The 22,848-nt window shown below is 42.3% G+C and overlaps 2 protein-coding genes across 3 annotated transcripts; both read right to left on the bottom strand.

Moving 5' to 3' along the window:
• Nucleotides 1–423: 423 nt before the first annotated feature.
• parvb (parvin, beta) lies at nucleotides 424–13,652 on the bottom strand. Of its 2 annotated transcripts, none has more exons than XM_021567870.3 (13): nucleotides 12,967–13,652; nucleotides 5,124–5,213; nucleotides 4,300–4,370; nucleotides 4,093–4,195; nucleotides 3,780–3,920; nucleotides 2,888–3,003; nucleotides 2,733–2,791; nucleotides 2,613–2,632; nucleotides 2,451–2,512; nucleotides 2,276–2,344; nucleotides 2,043–2,144; nucleotides 1,851–1,923; nucleotides 424–1,405 (listed from the first exon to the last, which is right to left on the bottom strand). In XM_021567870.3, exons 1-13 carry the CDS (start codon nucleotides 13,079–13,081, stop codon nucleotides 1,329–1,331), a joined length of 1,098 nt encoding a protein of 365 aa, XP_021423545.1. In that variant the 5' UTR covers nucleotides 13,082–13,652; the 3' UTR covers nucleotides 424–1,328. The 2 variants fall into 2 exon arrangements, with proteins under 2 accessions (XP_021423545.1, XP_021423562.1); XM_021567887.3 differs by lacking the exon at nucleotides 12,967–13,652 and adding an exon at nucleotides 11,218–11,466.
• A 199-nt stretch (nucleotides 13,653–13,851) lies between these two features.
• hdac10 (histone deacetylase 10) lies at nucleotides 13,852–22,841 on the bottom strand. Its single transcript, XM_021567859.3, has 20 exons — nucleotides 22,448–22,841; nucleotides 18,803–18,937; nucleotides 18,630–18,726; nucleotides 18,332–18,429; nucleotides 18,064–18,168; nucleotides 17,873–17,941; nucleotides 17,649–17,775; nucleotides 17,453–17,518; nucleotides 17,280–17,339; nucleotides 17,085–17,174; nucleotides 16,844–16,950; nucleotides 16,669–16,736; nucleotides 16,285–16,549; nucleotides 15,632–15,722; nucleotides 15,178–15,263; nucleotides 15,007–15,063; nucleotides 14,842–14,923; nucleotides 14,474–14,662; nucleotides 14,168–14,327; nucleotides 13,852–14,015 (listed from the first exon to the last, which is right to left on the bottom strand). Exons 1-20 carry the CDS (start codon nucleotides 22,510–22,512, stop codon nucleotides 13,969–13,971), a joined length of 2,064 nt encoding a protein of 687 aa, XP_021423534.3. The 5' UTR covers nucleotides 22,513–22,841; the 3' UTR covers nucleotides 13,852–13,968.
• Nucleotides 22,842–22,848: the final 7 nt, after the last annotated feature.

The following is a 22,848-nucleotide window of genomic DNA, read 5'->3' as shown; positions in this document are numbered from 1 at the left end:
CAAACGAACAGGACAGCTCTACTGTATGGCTCACTGACAACCCTATCACACATTCCCTTCCCTTTCCCTTCAGTTGGTTGTTGTCTGTCCTCCAGCACTCCACAATCATCGGCAGAGAGAGACAGAGACAACACACTGCATGTGCTCCCTCTCCACGTCAGAGGAGCAGAGAAAAACACAGACGCCATCACCTAGAGAGGAAAGGGAGATTTAGGAAAGGGGAGGTCGCCATGGTAACCAAGGAAATAGACAAGAAAATAAAGACAGGGTCCTAAAATAACCCCATAATTCCTTTGCTAAACCGAACCCAGAGGGCTTGTGATGCAGAGTTCTAATCTACAGCCCACTTCTGACTCACTTTGAAGGCAAACTAAGAAAGCTAACGTTCATGTATGAAGTGTATAATTACAGCAGCACACGTTGTCTGAGTTGAAACATTTATTTTGGGATGGACAGACATCGAAGCAGATACATACAAGCAGTGTGACAAGCTGCTATCCTGGCGATCCAGACTTGACTCATCCCTCTTAATAATTTACCCTCGGTCTAAAATGCATGAGTGGACTCCTGTAGGCCACATGCAGCTCTCTGGTCTCTCGCTCTCTACTACATCGCGGTGGAGAGCCTCGCTAGCTGTTCTCCGGAAGGTCTAGTGGGAATCGTCTGAAGGGCAGGTTAATACCACAATGCTTTGTGGCTCTCTCGGGTACAGTAGAAAGAGAATAACATGGCACTTAAGGCGAAAGGCAACAGGGTCAGCATCGGGTAAGAAATATGGCTTGAACCTGTCCATATAAACAATCGGAGAAATCTAAAAGTACTGTTAGAGTTCATTCATATCATATTTTGGAATGGCAACATAAAATAGAACAATAGATGTAGTAACAATACCATAATAATGATATGGGAATAATGTACTAAGCTTTCTGAGATATGATATACAGCAAGTCTTACAGCATATGCAACAGTGGATCATGAATATTTTCTTATGGAGCATTTGTGGCTTTTTTGCATAAAATACAAACCCATGTTTTCCAATTGCATGAATCATTCTACAGTGTTGACTGAGTACTAAAACATGAAACATACGTGTGCTTGGGTAGGGTTAGCATAAAGGAGGATTTAAATACTGACATTGGGGAGATTAAATACAAACATTCGGAGTCTCTTCAGACCATCCCACTGATACAAGGGGTGGGCCTTTGGTTTAGTCCCAGTGGGTTCCTCAGGGGTTCAGACATCAGCCAGTGTGAAGGTAGCACAAACACAGTGCCTTCATTCTCCTCACACTGTACTGTGGCTGTGTCTGTGCGTGTGGCAGGTAGACATCACTCGGAGTTCTTATAGTTGGTGAACAGGTTGTACAACACCCTCAAGGTAGACTTCAGGTTCAAGTTCACAACGTCTAGAACCGAACAAGACACACAAATTAAGTCAAAAGTTATTCAAAACAAACAAACAAACTGCTTCCAGAGGAAAGATCACAAACACACACACAAAAAAAATAGGCAAGTCAAGGTAGTTTATGCTGCTTGACTGATTCTGGGTAATATTGGTATGCAAAAAATAAAAATGAAAACACCCACACATCTTGTGAGACTTTATATTCAGAATGATAAGAGTTGGCGGGGTTAGGTTGAGTGTGTGGGTCAAAGGCTGGCTTAGACATACACCATGTTCAAGTATCTAAAGTGAGGCAACAGCTACACCTATTGGACATCTATGGCATTACAGCTGCTCATGTGTCATAAACTCTCCGATGCATAGCCTACCTAAACCAAGCTTCCCTTTCCAACTGAATTCACGCTACCTGCATTCCCCCACCATGTGTTACTGGCTTTCTACTATACCTTCCGGCCTGGCTTTGGGTTTCTTCAGGCCTCCGTCCTGCATTAGTTCAAAGGCAAACGCCACGTTGTGAACCTGAGGGGAACCGGGAGAGAGGATCAACTGGAGGAAACTGCTAAGAGTCGACTAAAGAACCACCACGTCTACAAGTCCACCACTTACAGAGAAACACCACTTCTAATAATCCTACCTACCTTCTGCTCAAAGTTCTCTGGTGTGAGGAAGAAGTTGTAGAGGGGGACAAAGTAGTTCTCCAGCAGTCCCATCAGCAGCACCAGGTACACACCATCAGCAAACTGGACACAAGAATATAAAAACCACATTACGATATGGAGGAAAACTCACTGTATCTTATGCTCAGTAGCGACAGTATGTGATATTGATTGAGCTGTTTTGTATTTAAATAAAGCACCATCAGATTTCTAACCTGGGACTCCAACTCTGTGACCTCCAGGTTCAGCTTGTTCAGGTGTTTGTTCACAAAGGTGACGAGGGACTGATGGAGAGAGGTATAAAAAATGTTTGAAAAAAAAAAGAGTAAAGTATGAAGGAACCAAACACAATGCCTTCTGCAGGTTTGAATCTCTCTTCAAATAGTTTACCTTCTTCACAACGTTGAGCTTGTCCGGTGCATGATCCAGGAGGGTGTCAAATGCATCCCTTTCTGAGAAACAGGAGATAATCCTCTTTTTTTAAAAACATTTTTAACTCCACATTAATCAAATTTTACAACCGACCTCAATGTTCAACCAACAAGTACTCACCAAATCTACCCATCATCATCCTAGAAAGAAGAAAAAGAAAAGCGGAGTTGTTACACCTGTATCCCGTAAGGACTTCCACGGAAACTGAAAACACACAACCGACATAACGGTAGTACATACTCTGTAGTGCTCGTCAGCTCCTTAGTCACATGAGACGTCTGCAGTATGCCTTCTCTTTTCTAAAACAATCAAACCCACCAAAACACACAGGTCAACGAGTCATACACATGACGTGTAATAGATAACAGATGTCAAAGTGTGCTGTGTCTCCGTACCTTGACCACCACCACCTGTACAGAGACGTGCTCTGGCAGTCTGATGGGGGCCAGGTAGTGCATGGCCAGAGCCACCAGCAGGTACACTATGGCCACCAGGTTCTTAGCATGGATAGCTGTGGACGGCAGAGGAGACCAGAAGAGGGCGTTGTGAGCCGTGACATCACTTTGAATTACCATGGCTAGAATGACTTGACCATGGTTGAATAGTGTGCTATATTCACTTCAGTACTACTGTAATTCAGGTGAAATACAGTTCAGTACTACTGTAAATCCGGTGAAATAGAGTTCAGTACTACTGTAAATCAGGTTAAATACAGTTCAGTACTACTATAAATCAAGTGAAATACAGTTCAGTACTACTGTAAATCAGGTTAAATACAGTTCAGTACTACTGTTAATCAGCTTAAATACAGTTCAGTACTACTATAAATCAAGTGAAATACAGTTCAGTACTACTGTAAATCAGGTTAAATACAGTTCAGTACTACTGTAAATCAGGTTAAATACAGTTCAGTACTACTGTTAATCAGCTTAAATACAGTTCAGTACTACTATAAATCAAGTGAAATACAGTTCAGTACTACTGTAAATCAGGTTAAATACAGTTCAGTACTACTGTAAATCAGCTTAAATACAGTTCAGTACTACTATAAATCAAGTGAAATACAGTTCAGTACTACTGTAAATCAGGTTAAATACAGTGCCTATGGTAATATTCAACAAGAAGATAATGTATCTCTTTAAAGACTTAGGATGCCATACCAGAACTGATCTGTAGCAGCGATTGTGTAAAGGTATGTGTCTGATGGTCTGTGAACCCTTACGTTAGTCCTGTGTGTCAAGCTGGATATTGAATGACTGTATTTTCAGGGCTTAGTGAACAACTCACAGTCGACGCTCCACTCGATGGACCAGCCGTGAGGCCGGAGCAGCTCGTTGACGGCCTCCAGTACCGTCTGGAGCTTCTGTTTCTGTCCTATCTCTGACTGGGTCACCTCAGCCACGTTCAGTTTACGCCCAGACAGCTTCTCTGTCACCGGGAGAGAGGACTTACACGGTTATGCAGATCTGTATACTATAACATTCATCCGAATACTGTGTACTGCAAAGTTACCTTTTCAACCCTATCATTTGATGTACAAACGATCAAACACAAGTTCAGCCACAGACACTACACAAAGTCCAAGCTAATTCTGCCTTACCAAATAATTTCTGAAGCACCTGTCCATCATAGCAATCCTCCTCCAAGCCTTTGACGATGATCCTGTCCTCTTCCAGCTCATTGTTGATCCAGTCTATCAATACCTAGGAACAAGAACATACAGTTGAAGTTTCAGGCGTGGATCTGTTACCGGTGTTTGATCTACAGCATACAGAGGGAAATACTAAGCAACGCGTAAGACTCCTACCCTCTGAAGATCTTTGAATTTTGGATTCTCCCTTGAGGTCGGATCCAGCATATTCCTCTCAGCATTCTCTTCTAAGAAAGGCATGATGGGAGAAAGACACTCAGCTGTGAAGCCAGAGGGTTCCAACTAATACATGGTGGAAGTGAACAGATATTCTGACACATTCGAAGACTTCAACATGCCCACCCACCCCCACACACACACTCAGTCCTCTTCTCCTGTAGAGAGCACAGTTATCTTAAATCATAGAGTGAATCGGTTTGGTGACGAGGGGAATTATTAAGACACAGGGTGTTGTCCTAACTCCACCCCTCTGCACATTGCTCTTTCATTTCCTCTTCCACCAAAGGTCACTCACAGTCACAATTAGTTTCCGGAGTGCCCAGAAGTCACCCCCAAATCAGCTTCTGTAAGGTCTCCAGACATAACCTCGTAACCCTCAGGCATCAACGAGTACAGTTGTCACCAAAGGCCAAAAGTGTCGTCAACAGTCCACCAAAGGCATCAGAAGTAAGTGACCAATACACCTACAAGACTGAAGTGGAATGACAACAAATGGCACAACAGTTTTGGATACATAAGATTCTGTAGATGATAGAGGCTCTGGTTTGTCCAGGAGGCCTACAGAGACATTCCAAGTAGAATCCTTTCCCCCAGAGGGTTCTACATGGAACACAAAAGGGTTCTACCAGGAACCAAAAAGGGTTCTCCTATGTACTGTATTGATGGAGGTTAGCATTAGGAGTTTGAGTAACACAGAAACATGTTGTACGTATGAAAGTTAGTTTTAGGGTAAGGGTTTGAGTTTTAGGAGTTGTTGTTACCCAGCATGGTGTCCTCAGGGTGGATTTCAGTCCCAGAGGGCAGCATGGGAGTGTTGATGGCATTCTTCCCCTCCTCATGAAGGTCACTCACTGGGGACAGGGACAACAGAGAGGACCCAGCATTAGATAAACACTTTTAGTCAGTAGCATTAACCTCAGAATGACCCCCACCACACACATACACACAGTTTCAGTTTCAAATTGTATAAGTCGTGTGTACGGGATACGCATGGTGTACATCGTCCAATCGTCACGACAATGCAACAACAATACAAAAATAAGGAAAGACAAGAATACGAACATAAAGTAAATGCGCACACACACACACACACACACACACACACACACACACACACACACACACACACACACACACACACACACACACAAAGATATTTATATTTCCCATTCTATTAAAGCTCAGTGAGAGGACACACACACAGCACACCCCACAGCTGTCTAAGGGTGGCGGCGGTGGGCTCCTCTGTGTGTGTGTGTGTGTGTGTGTGTGTCTACCCAACTGTCTGGTGTGAGGGGGGGAATAACACACTGCCTGGAGCCTAAGACTGACGCCACACCTTCTCCATGGGTAGTTCTACACTAATACTAATCCAGAAATCTAATGGCTCTATTAGTGAATGGATGATAACAAGCACTCAATAGGACGCATCGACATGAATTCGCTGATCACTGAGGACGTAAATAGTCTCTTGTGACTGTTAAGCACATGTAATACTTCATCTTGGGTTCCAGAGATTAGGCTGTAAACAAACCACAAGATGAAGCCAAACCACTCTGTTGCTGAGCTGAGCTTTGATTCACCTTCACTGACACAGGCTGACGTTACCTCTGGGATTTGGCTAGTGTCTACATTTAGGCCTCTAACCCTAATGGCTAAATTCCTTTCATCTTCCTCTGCGGCAGAAAACAGCAGGTATAGAGAAAACAGCAGACAGCACATTTAAGGTATGCAGAAAACAGCAGCCAGTGCATTTAAGGTATGCAGATAACAGCAGCCAGCGCATTAAAAGTATGCAGAAAACAGCAGACAGCGCATTTAAGGTATGCAGAAAACAGCAGACAGCGCATTTATTAAAGTATGCAGAAAAGGGATGTTGTTGATGTTGGGGAGAGGAGTAGTCCTCTGTAGTTTCTAACGATGTCCTATCTGATTTGCCCTGCTGCAGAGCTCAACCACAAGCCAGCGGGCCTGCCTGCATCACACACCAGATCAGCATTTCCTTTCCAATTACAGTCCTACGTTTCATCATAATTGTGCTATTTCCTCCCACTGTGACTCTGTCCAGTACATCTGTGATACAATCAAATGAGTTAAAATTACTGCTAAGGATTTGACCAAAGCCCTCCCAAACAATAATATAGCCAAATAATACTGCCGTAGAAATGTAATGTATCAATACATCACAACCGAAGCTGAATCTGGATTACAAACACAAACACAAACGGGTCCCTAAACAGCAACATACCAGCAGCACTCACAAAATGTAAATACGGGTATGCTTCCCCATTCATAAATCAGTTCCATAAGCAGCCAGCCCTTCTAGCCAATCCCACTAAGTCAAACATAACTACCTTGTTTCTTCCTCTTGGTCCCACATAGTAGGCCCGCCATGTCTCCAGAAATTAGCCCAGGGATCCCAGAGGTGCTCAGAGAGTAGCAGCGAAGTGAAGGTATAGTGATAGAGAGAGTGTGTGTGTGTGAGAGTGTGTGTGAGGTCCTGCCCGGTGGGACTAGGCAGTGGCCGAGGCATCATCACGTGTTTATTTCTGTCACAACCCCCCCACCCTTGCGGTCTAGTTACAGGAGCAGAGGAGGGGTGGGTGTACGAGTGTGTGTGTGTGTGTGTGTGTGTGTTGGTTCTTCTATCCCTGTGGGGACCTAACATCCCCAAAAGTCCCCACAAGGATAGTAAAACAATAACAACTAGGTTACAACTAGGGCTAGGGTTAGAATTAGGGTTAGGGTTAGGGTTAAGGGTTAGGAGTTTGGTTTAGGGTTACGGGTTAGATAAAATAGGATTTTGAATGGAAATGAATTTTAGGTCCCTACAATGATAGAAGAACAACAAATGTGTGTGTGTGTGTGTGTGTGTGTGTGGGGGGGGGGGGGGGGGGTTAGGGTGTGGGGGGGCAGGAAAGGAACTGGAACTGCAACCACAATAGCAGAACACTACCTAACTAACCCCGGGGACGCTAGAGACAGGACAGGACAGAAGGCATGGATGCTACTACACTACACTACTGCACTTACATGGACCATGTTGTGTTTGTGTACCCAATCTAGCAGCAGCAGTACTGCGTAGGAGGGTGCACGGTAACACAATATGATTAAACTATCATACTGCATAGGAGAACAGTCTAATGCTGGATAAACTCAGACAGCAGTGTGATGTTCCTGTTTTTTGTTTATATGATAAAACCCAACAGGCTATCTTTCTTGGTTAGAGATGTTCTTTAGTGTACAACTTTATCCTTATGCTGTAAGTGTTGCTTTCAGATCTTAAAGGTCCAATTTTTATCTCAATATCAAATAATTTCCTGGTAACAATTAAGTAACTTACTGTGATTGCTTTCAATTAAAATGGTCAAAAAGAAACAAAAATAGCATCTTAGCAATTTCTCAAGAAACAATTTTGCTAGGGACTGCATGGGAGTTGTCTGGAAAACTAGCTGTAGTTGGCAGAGAGGTTTGGAACTCTCTTTCTTATTGGTCTATTAAATAATTTACCACCTGGTGATGTCACAAGGCAGGCCAAAACTAAATCCCACCACAACAGGCTGACATTTCTTACACTAAAATATATGGAGTCACTATCATCCTTTTCAAAATGTCACAGTATTATTCCAACCTCATAGTGTGTAAATACACACTATATACAAAAGTATGTGGACAGCCCTTCAAATTAGTGGATTTGGCTATTTCAGCCACACCCGTTGCTGACAGGTGTATAAAATCGAGCATACAGCCATGCAATCTCCATAGACAAACATTGGCAGTAGAATCTTACTGTTATAATCTCAACCCGGCACAGCCAAAAGAGGACTGGCCACCCCTCAGAGCCTGGTTTTTCCTAGCCACCGTGCTTCTACATCTGCATTGCTTGCTGTTTGCGGTTTTAGGCTGGGTTCATGTATATCACTTTGTGACATCGGCTGATGTAAAAAGGGCTTTATAAATAAATGTGATTGATTGAATGGCCTTACTGAAGAGCTCAGTGTCTTTCAAGGTGGCACCGTTGAGCAGCCCCGGTCCACTGTAAGTGCTTTTATTGTGAAGTGGAAATGTCTAGGAGCAACAACGGCTCAGCCGCGAAGTGGTAGGCCACACAAGCTCACAGAACGGGACCGCCGAGTGTTGAAGCGTGTAAAAATGGATTGTCCTCGGTTGCAACACGATTCCAAACTACCTCTGGAAGCAACATCAGCACATTAACTGTTCATCGGGAGCTTCGTGAAATGGGTTTTCATGGCCAAGCAGCCTATTCCTCTTAATATAATTACACTAATTTAGTTCTACCCCCGGCCTTGCAGTGAAATAAATCACCAGCCAGCTTATTTGCAGGCATTATATGAAACACCTGTCATGGTTAAGACCATTAGCAGAGTGGAGTAGGCAGAAGACTGCAGTCAATCGACAAAAACAACAACATACCACCAGCAATTTAGCTGCAAGCTGGAGGTAAAGTGTGTCAAATTCATGGTGTAAATATCATCTAAATATACCCATTCAATGAAGATGAAAAGCTTACATCTCCTTATATCTCAGTAGATTTTCAAATGTAAAACAAGGTTCCCGTGCCCCCTGGGGGAACTTGATTTACTGTGACCCGGGGAAAGTTATTTATGCCTCAGTGAGACAGGCAAGGCCTTAAATTTAGCTCAGTTTATTTATGTCGGACAGGCAGCATAGGCATGAGTGACTAAACGGACACAGAATCCACACACACCCACTGTCCAGAGCTGAGATGACCATGTCACAACCCTGGACCTGGGCTATTCAGAGCTTTCAGTTGACCAGTCATTAGCTATGATGACAGTCATGCTGACTCTACTACTGGTAAAGCTTCACTGATGTACAACACTTATCAGGCTTCAGAAAGAACATTACATAAAGGAACATCATTTCAACGGAGAAAACCGTCGCAATCAAATATTTCTCTACATCTCTATTTTTCTCTATTTCTCTATAACTGCTAAGAGACAGTTCTAATATATATATATACTGTATGTACACAGTGCCAGAAACTATTCATACCCCTTGGCTTATTCCACCATCCTGTTGTGTTACAGCCTGCATTCAAAATGTATTAAATAAAAAAAATGTCTCGCCCATCTACACACAAATACCCATTATGACAATGTGAAAACATGTTTTTAGAAATGTTTGCAAATTTGTTGAAAATGAAATACAGAAATATCTAATTTACATACAGTAAACGTTCAAAAGTTTGGGGTCACTTAGAAATGTCCTTGTTCCTGAAAGAAAGGCTATTTTTATGTCCATGAAAATAACATCAAATTGATCAGAAATATAGTGTAGACATTGTTAATGTTGTAAATGACTATTGTAGCTGGAAACGGCTGATTTTTTATGGAATATCTATGTAGGCGTACAGAGGCCCATTATCCGCAACCATCACTCCTGTGTTCCAATGGCACGTTGTGTTAGCTAATCCAAGTTTATCATTTTAAAAGGCTAATTGATTTTTAGAAAACCCTTTTGCAATTATTTTAGCACAGCTGAAAACTGTTGTGCACATTAAAGAAGCAATACAACTGGCCTTCTTTAAACTAGTTGAGTATCTGGAGCATCAGCATTTGTGGGTCATCCTTTCACCTACTCTGCGTCTCACAAAGACACGGTGGTTGGAACCAAAAATCTCACATTTGTACTCATCAGACCAAAGGACAGATTTCCACCGCTCTAATGTCCATTGCTGGTGTTTCTTGGCCCAAGCAAGTCTCTTCTTCTTATCGGTGTCCTTAAGTAGTGGTTTCTTTGCAGAAATTCGACCGTGAAGGCCTGATTCATGCAGTCTTCTCTGGTGAGTTGGTGTTGAGATGTGTCTGTTACTTGAACTCTGTGACGCATTTATTTGGGCTGCAATTTCTGAGGCTGGTAACTCTAACTTCTACAGCAGAGGTAACTGGGTCTTCCTTTACTGTGGCGGTCCTCATGAGAGCCAGTTTCATCATAGCGCTTGATGCTTTTTGCGACTGCACTTGAAGAAACTTGAAACATTCAAAGTTCTGTAATTTCTCTTTGCTTATTTGAGCTGTTCTTGCCTTAATAGGGACTTGGTCTTGTACCAAATAGGGCTATATCCTGTATATATGTCTATGTCCCTTATCTTGTCACAACACAACTGATTGGCTCAAACACATTAAGAAGGAAAGAAATTCCTCAAATGTACTTTTAACAAGGCACACCTGTTAATTGAAATGAATTCCAGGTGACTACCTCATGAAGCTGGTTGAGAGAATGCCAAGGGTGTGCAAAGCTATCATCAAAGCAAAGGGTGGCTATTTGAAGAATCTCAAATGTAAAATAAATGTTGATTTGTTTAACACTTCTTTGGTTACTACATGATTCCATATGTGTTATTTCAGTTTTGATGTCTTCACTATTATTCTACAATGTAGAAAATAGTAAAAATAAAGAAAAACCCTTGAATGAGTAGGTGTGTCCAAACATTTGACTGGTACTGTATATCATTCAAATGTTTTAATTTGTTAATGTAAAAATTGTCCTCTGTATTATACAAATACTTTCCCTGTGAAAATGAGTGCTGGGGACATATCAAAAGCCCATTTATTCAGTGTAATTTGAGAAGTTAGTTAGGTGACTGACTGTACAAACATTCATTTATTTTTTACATTTGTAGGGGAAATGCAGTCGGACACCGAACTAACTTCTCAAATTACACTGTATAAATGGGCTTTTGATATGTCCCCAGCACTCATCTTCACAGGGAAAGTATTTCTCTATAGATACTCAAGCAAATCATTTCTAGATTATACATTTACTACATAGACTAGAACAAAAATATGTGAAACAAAAAAGAAAACTTACTTGTGGGAGCACTTTCTGAGGTAGACATTGCTGTAACACTAAAATAATATTTCCCTCAGTCACACCCATTAAGACATAATGGAGACAGTAAGGATACTCTCGTCATTATAATACATTTAAGGCCATGACTAGCACTTTTTACTGACTATTATCCCTCTTAAGTCCAGTGCGGTGGTGATTGACACTAGCCTTAAAAGAACACATCAGGGAGAGAGATACTTCCTTTCCGTTTTATCTGCAGAAACAGTCACAAACACGTGATATCTAGGTCCGGCACACACAGCAGGAATCTGAGTTCAACACATAGCAGTAATACAGCTACTATAACAGACATTTATTTTCTTCAGAAGACCTTATACTGTGTCTTTGGCCTTGATCACAAGCTGCTGTTCATAGTCTCAAACTGAGAGTTGCAACCTGTACACTTATTGGGCAAATCATAGAGTACTGAATGTGTGGTTTCCTTCCATTTAGATTTTTTTTTGTAGGCAACAAGCTCTCTCAGGCACCCCTTCAGGATACACAGAGACGAAAGGAAATTTCCCAAAGAGCGAAATTGAATATAGAAAATGCCTAAAGTAATTACCCAGTGAATGTACAATTAGGCCTATACCACTCAGCTAATTCGTTTTGTCTGGTTGTGATCTTTCTTAGTTAAAAAAAGACTACATCCAACCTGACCTGGCTACACCTTTCAATCATTCACTGAATACGTCTATTTGTATTTATTTATTCTGCATTTATCACAGAAAGTGCCGTCTTGAGACTGTTCTTCCATCCCCCCAGGCCAGGGCTGTCATCACTTTCACCAGTCGCCACAAAGGGGCACTCTTTAGCTGTGGTATATGTAACAAACACGGAACATGAGCTTTACCTTCAGGAAATCCATTCCCCCTTAATAGAGCACGTGCCCAGAACACATATAGGAGGTACTGAGTCTTGATGACTGGAATTTACTGGGGTTCCACAGCAATTGCAACCTAGCCTCCATTCTTCTGCCTTTAGAGTTCCTTATATAGAAAATGACAAACACATGGCCAGGCAGGGAGGGACTGACACACACACACAGGGGCCGAATCTTGCAGCTGTTCATACTAGACAGAGAGTTGGGAAGTGGGCTTCAAAATGGCTTGGTAAATAAATGAAAAGGTGAAACTGCACAACTAGGACAGTCCAAAGGTTATTCAAAAGAGAAGAGAAAGTAAACATCATGGGACAGTAATCCTCTTACTCCTTATCTTAATAACCTTGCATTCTTGGCATAGGTGATGACCATCTGATCTATTTATGTTTATTACATCATGAGGAATGCCACTTGCCAGTCTACTTTCTTTGTGGTTTTTTTTCTTCTATTCACTTTGAAACTTCCCAAGGTTGAGAGAGTATTTCGTTGATGTTTATTTTTTATTTTTACAAAAATAATAACTTGCCATGGCATGTATGATTTGTATTGAAGTCCAATATTTTATAATAGTAGGCTACTTCTGATCATAGCCATTTCAATGGCTTGAAATAAAGAGTAGAAATATTTGACATGGATGTGGCTCATGCAACCCGGTTGTTGTTCTTTATTCCAACTAAAAAAGGTTTTATGAAGTCATATCCTACATTTAGACCCATGTCAATATAACGTATTGATGGGAAACGTAAATTGCAGCACCATGGACAGCGGGGAATAAAACGGATACACAAATGAGTGTTATGACAATGTATAACGTCGCGCTTTAGGGAATTAAGCTTATACGTTACCTTCTTTGGACTTCTTCTTTCTAACCAGCGTTCCTCCTAATTTTCCAAGGAAAGATTCGTCCTTTTTCATCTTGCCTGATTGCGAAGTCGCTGACCTAACAGGAGCTCCAGCCATCTTTGAGCGACGGTCAACTAACTGTTCGCTGCAGCTCAATTCTGTGAAACCTCAATCCCCGTGATTCATTGAACACCTGGAATTAAGTCCGCTGGCAGGAAAAAGGACGTGGACAACACTTCGGGCCGGTAGCGGTAACAATAGGAGGAGAGGAGCGCCCGTTTGACTTCAATGGACCGGATGACTCTGTTAGCAGACAAGGCATCGCCTTTATTATTGGCTGCCCGACAGCGCCGGTCAATGGCTGGATGTCGGTTGTCCCATGAGAGGAGAGGATGCGTCACACAATAGCCCATAGAGGGACTGCTTGATGCATAACAATTTGTCATAGGCTACTCAACATCTATACTAGTAGTCCTTATTCAGAAGCAGAACCACATCTAATACTCTGAGGAACTAATACATAATTTGCCATTTCCATGTATTTTGGCAGTAGTGTTTTACAGCAGTATTTCTGTGGTATGCTCTAGTTTTCCATAGATAATAGGTTTTTGCTTTTGACACAGATCACAGCATTGTCTACATCTTGTCTGCCCAACAGCTCGCTGCATCCGCTGTATGAATAATGATACTAATACTATTAATATTAATACTGAATGACCCTATGACTTGACTTCATTTGCGCAAACAGGAAGTTGTTTCTCAATTTCCATCACACATGGACTGATGAAAACAGAGAGTAACCATGATATTCATATTTTGTTGTGTTGCAATATGGAGATTACTCAGTGGTGCAAGTTTCAGACATTTTCAATTACTAGATAGCAGAATGACCAACAGATAGTTTAATTGTTTTTAATTACCAAAATTACAAACAGTATAAAAATGGATGCCTGGGAGATGGATTTTCTCCCTAGGTCACAAACCCAATTGGTGTGGAGATGACTTCAGTCCTGGTTCTGTCCTTTTTCCTCGACTTCTTTCCCCTTTGCAGCTTTAAAAGGACAAAAACATTTTTATTAACAATCTGAGTGGTCAGTATTTTCTTGAGGTGTCTATACTATTAACTATTTTGGTTTTCTAAAATGTTATTATCCATTTGAGTAACTGAATAGGTTTCCTTAGATGCTGTGATCATTTGTTCACCTGCATTCTGCAGAAGTCCCCAGTGTGTCTGCAGCCTCTGTCTCAGTCTCTCCATGGCCTCCATGTCCTCAGGGAGAGGGGCCCCCAGGGGCCCCAGAGAGGGAGCAGGGTCCCCCAGCAGAGAGGCTGCCGTGGTCCCTACAGCCTCCTCCTCCCCCTCCTGGGATGTGACAACAATATGTTAGAGGATCATCCCTGCAACACTCATTCGACCGTGAAAAAAACACAGGACAAAAAATATCATAATTCAAAATACTTTAAAACTGCATAGCTAGGACCAAGTCACTCCCTCGGTGTCCCTCTCACCTGTAAAAGGGCAAGTGTGTGGCCCTGTGCCAGGCCCTGGAGTAGGCTGGTGATCTGTGCCCAGGCTGCCTTCCCCACCCCACTGCCTGGCACCCGCACCAGCAGCACCAGCCCAGGGTCATACTCATAGGCCAGAGGCAGGAGCAGGCACAGCACAGCCTGCATCAACCCTGCCACATCACTGCAGCCCTGTGGTGGGACACAAACACACACACCCACTGACTGTAATAATACACTGTACACAACAGATGCTGTGCATTAAAAGTAAGGTAGAACATAACATACATCTCCTCCATAAAATCTTGGCAAGCGCAACAAGAGAATCATGTCGCAGGAGTACGTTTCCTCTTCCAAATAATTTGCTGTACCTTTAACAGAGTCACAGAAACCTGATATCTGGACTTCTGCTCCTCTGGCTCCTTACTGCTGATCTGCACCACTAGTGCTTTCCTAAAAGAGAAAGGTGAAGGAGATGGTTTAGAAGGGTATTTATGACTGTGCGGTTACTCAACGTACTGTGCAAACATTCTCACCCGTCCTCAGTGACGTACGTCGGGATCTCCCCATCCCCCAGGTACACCAGCAATAACCTGTGAGGAGAAAAACACTCACCAACTGAGTGTTCGCCACCAGTTCATCTGCTGGCTTATGCATGTCCAGTATTGAGAATGTACTCAAGGTCAAAGGTCATAAACGGTGTATACCGGTTGGTGAGAGACATCCGAGCATGCTGCGCGGCACACAGCATCGCCACGGAGACATCAGGCACCAGCGCCAGACCGTTACGAATCTGACAGACAGTTAGCATCAAAGTGCCAGGTTAGCCAAAGATCAGAGGTCAAACCACACCATCTCTCTACAACTTGTGGTGCTGGGAATAATAGCCCCATAGCTCAGTTCATAATACATAAACACACAATACCCTCTGTGTATTCACCATGTTCCAGCCCCAGGAATAGCAATGTGTTGCATTGCTTCGTCACAAGCAAACAAAGGCAACATAAAATGTACTGGAACTAAAGAAACACACGGGCAAAAGTTGTGTGCAACTGATGCAGTGCAACAATGGAGGGCATTTGATGAATGTAATGACTCACAACGCAAAATGACTTTTGATGAGTAAGATGAAATGACGCTTAACTTCTAAACACAGCTCACCTCTTGTTTCTTCATCTTTTCAAAGAGCGCGATGACGCTGCAGAGAGACATGAGAGCATCCTCCTCTGCCGACCCTTCAAAAAAGTTATCCCTAGTTATAAAATAAGACAGTGTTATTGAAGCTTCACCAAAAACATTGGAGTACAATAAATACCATGTGTATTCATATTGATCAAAGTAAAAGTACAAATTGATTAAACAGGAACTATGATCATACTTTTAAAAGTTGCACTATGTGGAAAACGCTCCGCCATTTCCTGGTTGCTCAAATTCGAATAGTTGGCTTAATTTCAGTTTATGTGACAAAACAAGCAAGCAATAGTGTAGAGAATCATTGTACCATCTAAACCGTTGTCAAATATATTTTATATAACCAAAAATATTGTATTTTCAGCTGTTTGAAGCTGGTATACAATACCGAAAGTAAAAGACGGCAAAAACCAGAAGCATAGAACAGATCTACCACTTCTTATACTTGATATTAATGAGGACAGATCTATAACACACAATTCTATGTGAATTTGATCAAGTTGGCTAAAAAGTTACATATTGCAGCTTTAACATTATTGTGGGTGAAGAATGTATCTGGGGACATTTGTTGGGGACATACTTAAATCTCTGAGGTATCTCAGGAGTATAGGTTAGGGACAGACCTTAGTCTTTGCAGTATCTCAAGAGTTGGGGCCAGTGATGACCTCACACGGTCACATCTGTCAGGGACCTCCAGGTCAGCAGGGAGTGCCACTTCAGTGTGGACCGGAGGAGCCAACCGGGACGGAGGCTTCATCCACACCACCTCCTCTTCCTCCGCTTTCTGACCATCCCCCTCTCCTTTCTGACCCCCCTCAGCCTGGACACCCTCCTCCTTCTCTGCCAGCTTACAGCGTTTAGTGCTGGGCTCAGACACGGGTGGGGCAACTGGAAGGGAAGTGAATGGAAGGAGGGAGGAAAGATAAGATTAATAGCTATATTAGGGTAATGCAGGTTGATATGTTGTAAATGAAGTGATGAGATCTGAGCGTGATGTTATATAGTACCTGTGTGTTTGAGGCAGGCCCAGTAGGGCTTGTGAGCTGATCTCACACACTGAATGGACTCCAGAGCACTGCAGGGACGGAGAGAGCGAGGCAGACACAATGCAGTGCGTTAACTGACTGTACAAGCTATTTAGGTTATAGCCTTTTTAAAGCTGTGACTGACACATCAGCCCACCTCTCACATGGGCCGTTCAGTTCTGACGTTTGGGGGGCGGGATCTCCGAGTAAGGTCTGGACGGTCTGGCACACTGATTGGGCCAGTGAGGTCAAGTTGTACCCTCCCTAAAATAGTTTTTTTTTATAGAGTGAATCGAGGTACAAAAAAACCAGCAAAAACAGTTCCTGTTTTGTTCATGAGACTCATTTCAGAAAAGAGTGACACCGTTAAATATCATAAGTCTATGAGTGACCGTCACCTCCAGGACAGCACACAGTTTCCCCCCAGCCAGGGACTTCAGGAGGTGGGTCAGGTGGGCAAAGATGTCTGGGGTGGCACACATGTGACCCTGGGACACAAACATAAAAGAACGCTTGATTATACTGTACTACCGAAACAATAGTGTCTAGGCCTATATTAGTTGGTCATTCATTTAAGCAGTAGAATGCCTTACCTCTGGGTCTCCAATGGCAGAGTCAAAGCCAGCACACACAAAGACCAAATCTGGGCTGAACTGGAACAAAGAGTATTAATTTCTCTCAGTCATCATTTGAGGTTGATATGTAGAGAGAACGTCGCACACGTTTTGTGAGTGCTGCCCGATTCTGACCTGGGAGAATGCCTCACCTCATATGCGATGGGTAGGAGAACATGGAAGAAGACAGAAAGGTAATCACTGTTCTCCATCCCCACCTGTAACCAGTCAAGAGATCAAATTGAGAACTGAAGGCATAATGCTACTGAGAAAGTAACAAGTACTGTATGGTAGGCAGGGCTACTTGATATAAAAGGACTTCTAGAATTCTACTTCTATGGAACTCACCTTGTTCCAGGGTACGTTGATGTTGAAGCCAGCACCCTTCTCCTTGCCCACACTGTCATAGTCGGATTCCCTCAGGTTGGGCCAAAAGCCTTGGTGCTCATAGCGGTGCCAGGAAAAGTACAGTACACTGGGGGCGGGGGGGGGGTCAGTCAGAGCAATCTGCAGATCAGACAGGATTGATTACCAGACAAAAGGTCCAGTTAGGATCAAGAAAAGACACTCACCTTGGGTCATCCTCAAAAGCGAACTGCACCCCCTGTCCGTGATGCACGTCCCAGTCCACTATCAACACCCTGGGGAAACAAAAACATTCTTAGAAAAACAAACACACATTCGCCCATTCTATTTCTAATTCTACTTTCAAAGGCCTACAATGGAATCAGTTAAGAGTGTGTTCTATTCAGGCCCTGCTCACCTCTTGATATCGTACTGTTTCTTGGCATAGTGGGCAGCGATGGCCACGTTGTTGAACACACAGAAGCCGTTGGCAGCACTGCGCTGACTGTGGTGTCCTGGGGGTCTGGGGGATTGATGAAAAAAAAAAAGAGGTGGGAGAGGGAATCCTGAGTACCAGATACTGTAACTGTGCATACAGGAAGTCCATGACACCTTGAGGGGCATTGTAAATAAAACAGCTGAGGACAAACCCATATGCACTCTGTTCCTCCGTGGTTAAAACTCACCTGACCAAGGCCATGCCGTTCCTCACTTTCCCCGTCATCACACTGTCCACCAGCTGGAGAGTGGCCCCGATGGCCAACTTGGCACAATGGTAGATGTTCTAGAGGCGAAAACACAGGCAGAGATCATGGGTTTCACAATGCTAACTCTGTTTCGGTCAGCCTCATAGTCAAGTTCCATTCTGTGCTTTTCTATATTATGTGCACTATACTGTATCTTCTCCATTTGGGACAATGCAGCGATTAGTTGATTGATTGACTAGTCGGTTGGTTAGTTGACTGACTGTCCATGTCATCTCACCGGGTGGAAGTAGACATCCCCATACTGCTGGGTGAAGGTCCTCAGCTCATCAAGGCTCATGTGTGGTGTCTTCTTTACTGCCTCCAGGTACTCCTCACTGTAGGTACGACATAGAGCAGTGTGTATGTGTGTGTGTTTGTGTGTGTGTGCATGCGTGTGCGTGATAGACTCACCTGTGAGCCAGTAGGATTTCTGCGTCGGTGGCCTGGCGTATAGGCACAGAGACACAGCGCTCAGCCAGACCCTCCTCCTGCAGAGCTGTGTGACTGACAGTCAGACGCTCAGGGACCTCAATTTTACAAGCCGGGCTGAAGAGAGGACATGCAAAAGGACAAAGTAAGCCAAACAATTAGCCGAGGTCATTCCTACTCTGCGGTGCCTTCCGGACCACATAACTTCTGTGAAAAAAATATATATATATTTTCCATTTGTTTTGTATTCTATCAGAAAAAGGGCATGTTTGACTATCAGAAAAACATATTGGTCAAGCTCAGGCACTTAAATCCTAATAAATATAGGCATATTGTTCACACACGGACCACAGCATATTTCCACCCTGTTAGGGACTTGCATATAACTATCCGAAGGTGTTAACAATGCATGTAAATATCTAGATTTTGATTTTCTAAGTAATCAAAATGTTGATTTATTTTCTTCAAATAGTTGTAAAATCAATGATTATTGAGCGAAGCGTGTGTTATTTTCCGAACCATTTGCACCAGATTTTCCGAATAAGAGTGAATATCAACAGAATTTGGTCAACAGTTTTGCATATGCAGTTGATCCCTTCTATCTCAAGTTACCGCAAAGATATAACATTTGATGTTATTGTTCAATTATTATTTTAAAACACTGACCTAACTGGGTGGAATGAAGCATAACAGGATGGAAAGCAATAACAGGGTGGAACTAATACCATTAATAAACAAAATATTTAAACAAAAGTTATATTATGCACTTTTAAATCTGTGGAAATGGTCAAAAATAAAAACAGTACATTTATAATTAGAATCACTCTCAATTTATTAGATTTTCTATTTACTTTGTCCTTTTTAAAAACATTGTCAACCAAACCAGATCTCGGAGACTTCTAGAGTTGCTTCTTTTAACTCAAAGCAGGGACAGGCCGTGACCCCCCCCAAACCCATTAAGAAGGAAAGAAATCCCACAAATTAACTTTTAACAAGGCACATCTGTTAATTGAAATGCATTCCTGGTGACTACCTATTGAAGCTGGTTGAGAGAATGCAAAGAGTGTGCAAAGCTGTAAAGGCAAAGGGTGGCTACTTTGAAGAATCCGAAATATATTTAGATTTGTTTAACACTTTTCTGGTTACTACATGATTACTACCATGTGTTATTTCATAGTTTTGATGGCTTCACTATTATTAATGTAGAACATTTGTAGAACAAAAATAAAGAAAAACACTGGAATGAGTAGGTGTGTCCAAACTTTTTACTGGCACTGTAGAAAAATCAGAGTCCTAATACTTACTTAGCTTTGCACTGTTGTTTTCCCCACCCCAAAAAAGATTGACACTTCCTGAATGTGATGCAATTGTGGGAAAGGGCTGTTTTTTAAAGGGGTATCACTACCAACTAACAGGGGAGAAAGTGAAATCAGGGAAAGGGGGATACCTAGTCAGTTGTACAACTGAATGCATTCAACTGAAATGTGTCTTCCGCATTTATGACACACAGAAAATCTTAAATACGGTAACAAATACAATAATCATGAGAAAAAAGTATTGACGACATATTTTAAGTAGGACTATAAAATAATTAATAAATATTTGTTTATTTGATTAATTATTTAATGGCTTATATTTCTCATAGAAGACGATGAATAGCACCGTGGAGGTGGCAAAAACGCCTACATCCACTGAAATCAAAATGGTAAAAATGCATAAAAGTGCAATCGGAAAGCATTCAGACCCCTTGACTTTTTCCACATTTTATTACTTTACAGCCTTTTTCTAAAATTAATACACATTTTTTTTAATTACCTCAATCTACACACAATACTCCATAATGACAAAGCGAAAAAGGTTAGACATTTTTGCAAGTGTATTAAAAATAAAATACAAAAATACCTTATTTACATAAGTATTCAGACCCTTTGCTATGAGACTTGAAAAAGAGCCTGTTTCCATTGATCATCCTTGAGATGTTTCTACAGCTTCATTGGAGTTCACCTGTGTTAAATTTAATTGATTGGACATGATTTGGAAAGCCACACACCAGCCTAAAAGGTCCCACAGTTGACAGTGCACGTCAGAGCAGAAACCTAGCCATGAGGTCAAAGGAATTGTTGAGCTCCGAGACAGAATTGTGTCGAGGCACAGATCTGGGGAAGGGTACCAGCAAATTTCGGCAGCATTGAAGATCCCCAAGAACACAGTGGCCTCAATCATTCTTAAATGAAAACACCAGAACACCAGTTTGGAAACACCAGAACTCTTCCTAGAGCTGGCTGCCCGACCAAACTGAGCAATAGGTGGAGAAGGTCTTGGTGAGGGAGGTGACCAAAAACCCAATGGTGACTCTGACAGAGCTCCAGAGTTCCTCTGTGGAGATGGGAGGACCTTCTCCGCTCCACCAATCAGGCCTTTATGGTAGAGTGGCCAGACGGAAGCCACTCCCCAGTAAAAGGCACATGACAACCCGCTTGGAGTTTGCCAAAAAGCACCTAAAGCCTCTCAGACACTGCAAAACAAGATTCTCTGGTCTGATGAAACCAAGATTGAACTCTTTGGCCTGAATGCCAAGCATCACACCTGGAGGAAACCTGGCACCATACCTACAGTGAAGCATGGTGGTGGCAGCATCATGCTGTGAGGATGTTTTTCAGCGGCAGGGACTGGGAGCCTAGTCAGGATCGAGGGAAAGATGAACGGAGTAAAGTACAGTACCTAGATGAAAACCTGCTCCAGAGTGCTCAGGACCTCAGAATGGGGCATATGTTCAACTTCCAACAGGACAACGACCCTAAGCACACACAGCCAAGACCACGCATTAGTGACTTCGGGACAAGTTTCTGAATGTCCTTGAGTGGGCCAGCCAGAACCCAGAATTGAAGCCGATCTAACATCTCTGGAGAGACCTGAAAATAGCAGTGCAGCGACGCTCCCCGTCCAACCTGTCTGAGTAAAGGGTCTTAATACTTAAGTAAAAGTGCTACTTCGAATGTGTATTTTTAATAAATTTGCAAACATTTCTAAACCTGTTTTTTCGCTTTTTCATTATGGGTTATTGTGCGTAGATTAACGACGGGGAAAAAACGTGTTAATCCTTTTAGAATACGCTGTAACGTAACAAAATGTGGAAAAAGTCAAGGGGGCTGAATACTTTCCGTATGCACTGTATGTCTTTGCACTTATATCTTTCCACATTTTACACTAAATAAGAAGTGTTATTTCCTAGGGATTGAAAAGGCACCACATAACAGGAATGACCCAGCTAACAGTGTGCACTCAATCACTTTTCAACAAGTACACTCACACGTAGCCTGCACAGGTCAGTACACATACACACCTTGCTCGTCCTAATATCTCTACATTTCTTAATTCCATTATTTTACTTTTAGATTCGTGTGTATTACTGCACTGTTAGAACTAGTAACACAAGCATTTCGCTACACCCGAAATAAAATCTGCTAAATGTGTGTATGCGACCGATACATTTATTTTTATTTGACTCACCAACTCATACGTACACACACAGCAGAATAATATTTATCATAATCAGTTTTTGCCCTCTTTCGCTATACTGCAGTGTGGGTAGGACAACAAAAGGCACAATAAGGAAGCAAGACTTACTCAACCCATAGCAGTTTGTAGCGAGTCATCTCCTCATCATAAACCAAAGCGGTTCCAGACGACATCTTTCAACAAAGTATTCGTGACTTCACGTGGCAGAAGAAAGGGATCACACCTTTAAAGAAAAGTTGACGGAATGTAAATAGCTACCTGTAAAGTCGATATACGAATTTAGATTAGACTTCAGGGAAACACATTCATCGCGCTTTTCTTGCCAGCGGCGCAGACATGTTTGTGTTGCGTGACCACAGGACAGATTTGATTGGTCTAAACGAGTACATTTATACATTTTGAATTTCATTATGTTTTTAGATATTAATAGCACAAGTGGATTTGTAAAATGACCTAAGGTGAACATTTGAGCTCAATCAAAATAAAACATTCTGTAAAATGCAAGCTTT

The sequence above is a fragment of the Oncorhynchus mykiss genome, chromosome 2, assembly GCF_057628025.1.
Source record: "Oncorhynchus mykiss isolate SJ-2025 chromosome 2, ASM5762802v1, whole genome shotgun sequence".
Lineage (NCBI taxonomy): Eukaryota > Metazoa > Chordata > Actinopteri > Salmoniformes > Salmonidae > Oncorhynchus > Oncorhynchus mykiss.
The sequence above is the reverse complement of the archived record's forward strand: the minus strand, read 5'-3'. Positions and strand labels throughout refer to the sequence as shown.

Excerpts from the sequence above, each read along its gene's own strand:
- parvb (XM_021567870.3), bottom strand. The coding sequence starts at position 13,081 with ATGGCTGGAGCTCCTGTTAGGTCAGCGACTTCGCAATCAGGCAAGATG. Across the intron at positions 2,792-2,887 it reads TACAGGTGGTGGTGGTCAAG|AAAAGAGAAGGCATACTGCA; the intron begins GTACGGAGACAC and ends TGATTGTTTTAG. Across the intron at positions 2,513-2,612 it reads GATGATGATGGGTAGATTTG|AAAGGGATGCATTTGACACC; the intron begins GTGAGTACTTGT and ends CCTGTTTCTCAG.
- hdac10 (XM_021567859.3), bottom strand. The coding sequence starts at position 22,512 with ATGTCGTCTGGAACCGCTTTGGTTTATGATGAGGAGATGACTCGCTAC. Across the intron at positions 18,430-18,629 it reads GGGATGTCTACTTCCACCCG|AACATCTACCATTGTGCCAA; the intron begins GTGAGATGACAT and ends TTTCGCCTCTAG. Across the intron at positions 17,175-17,279 it reads CTGCCATTGGAGACCCAGAG|GGTCACATGTGTGCCACCCC; the intron begins GTAAGGCATTCT and ends TTTGTGTCCCAG.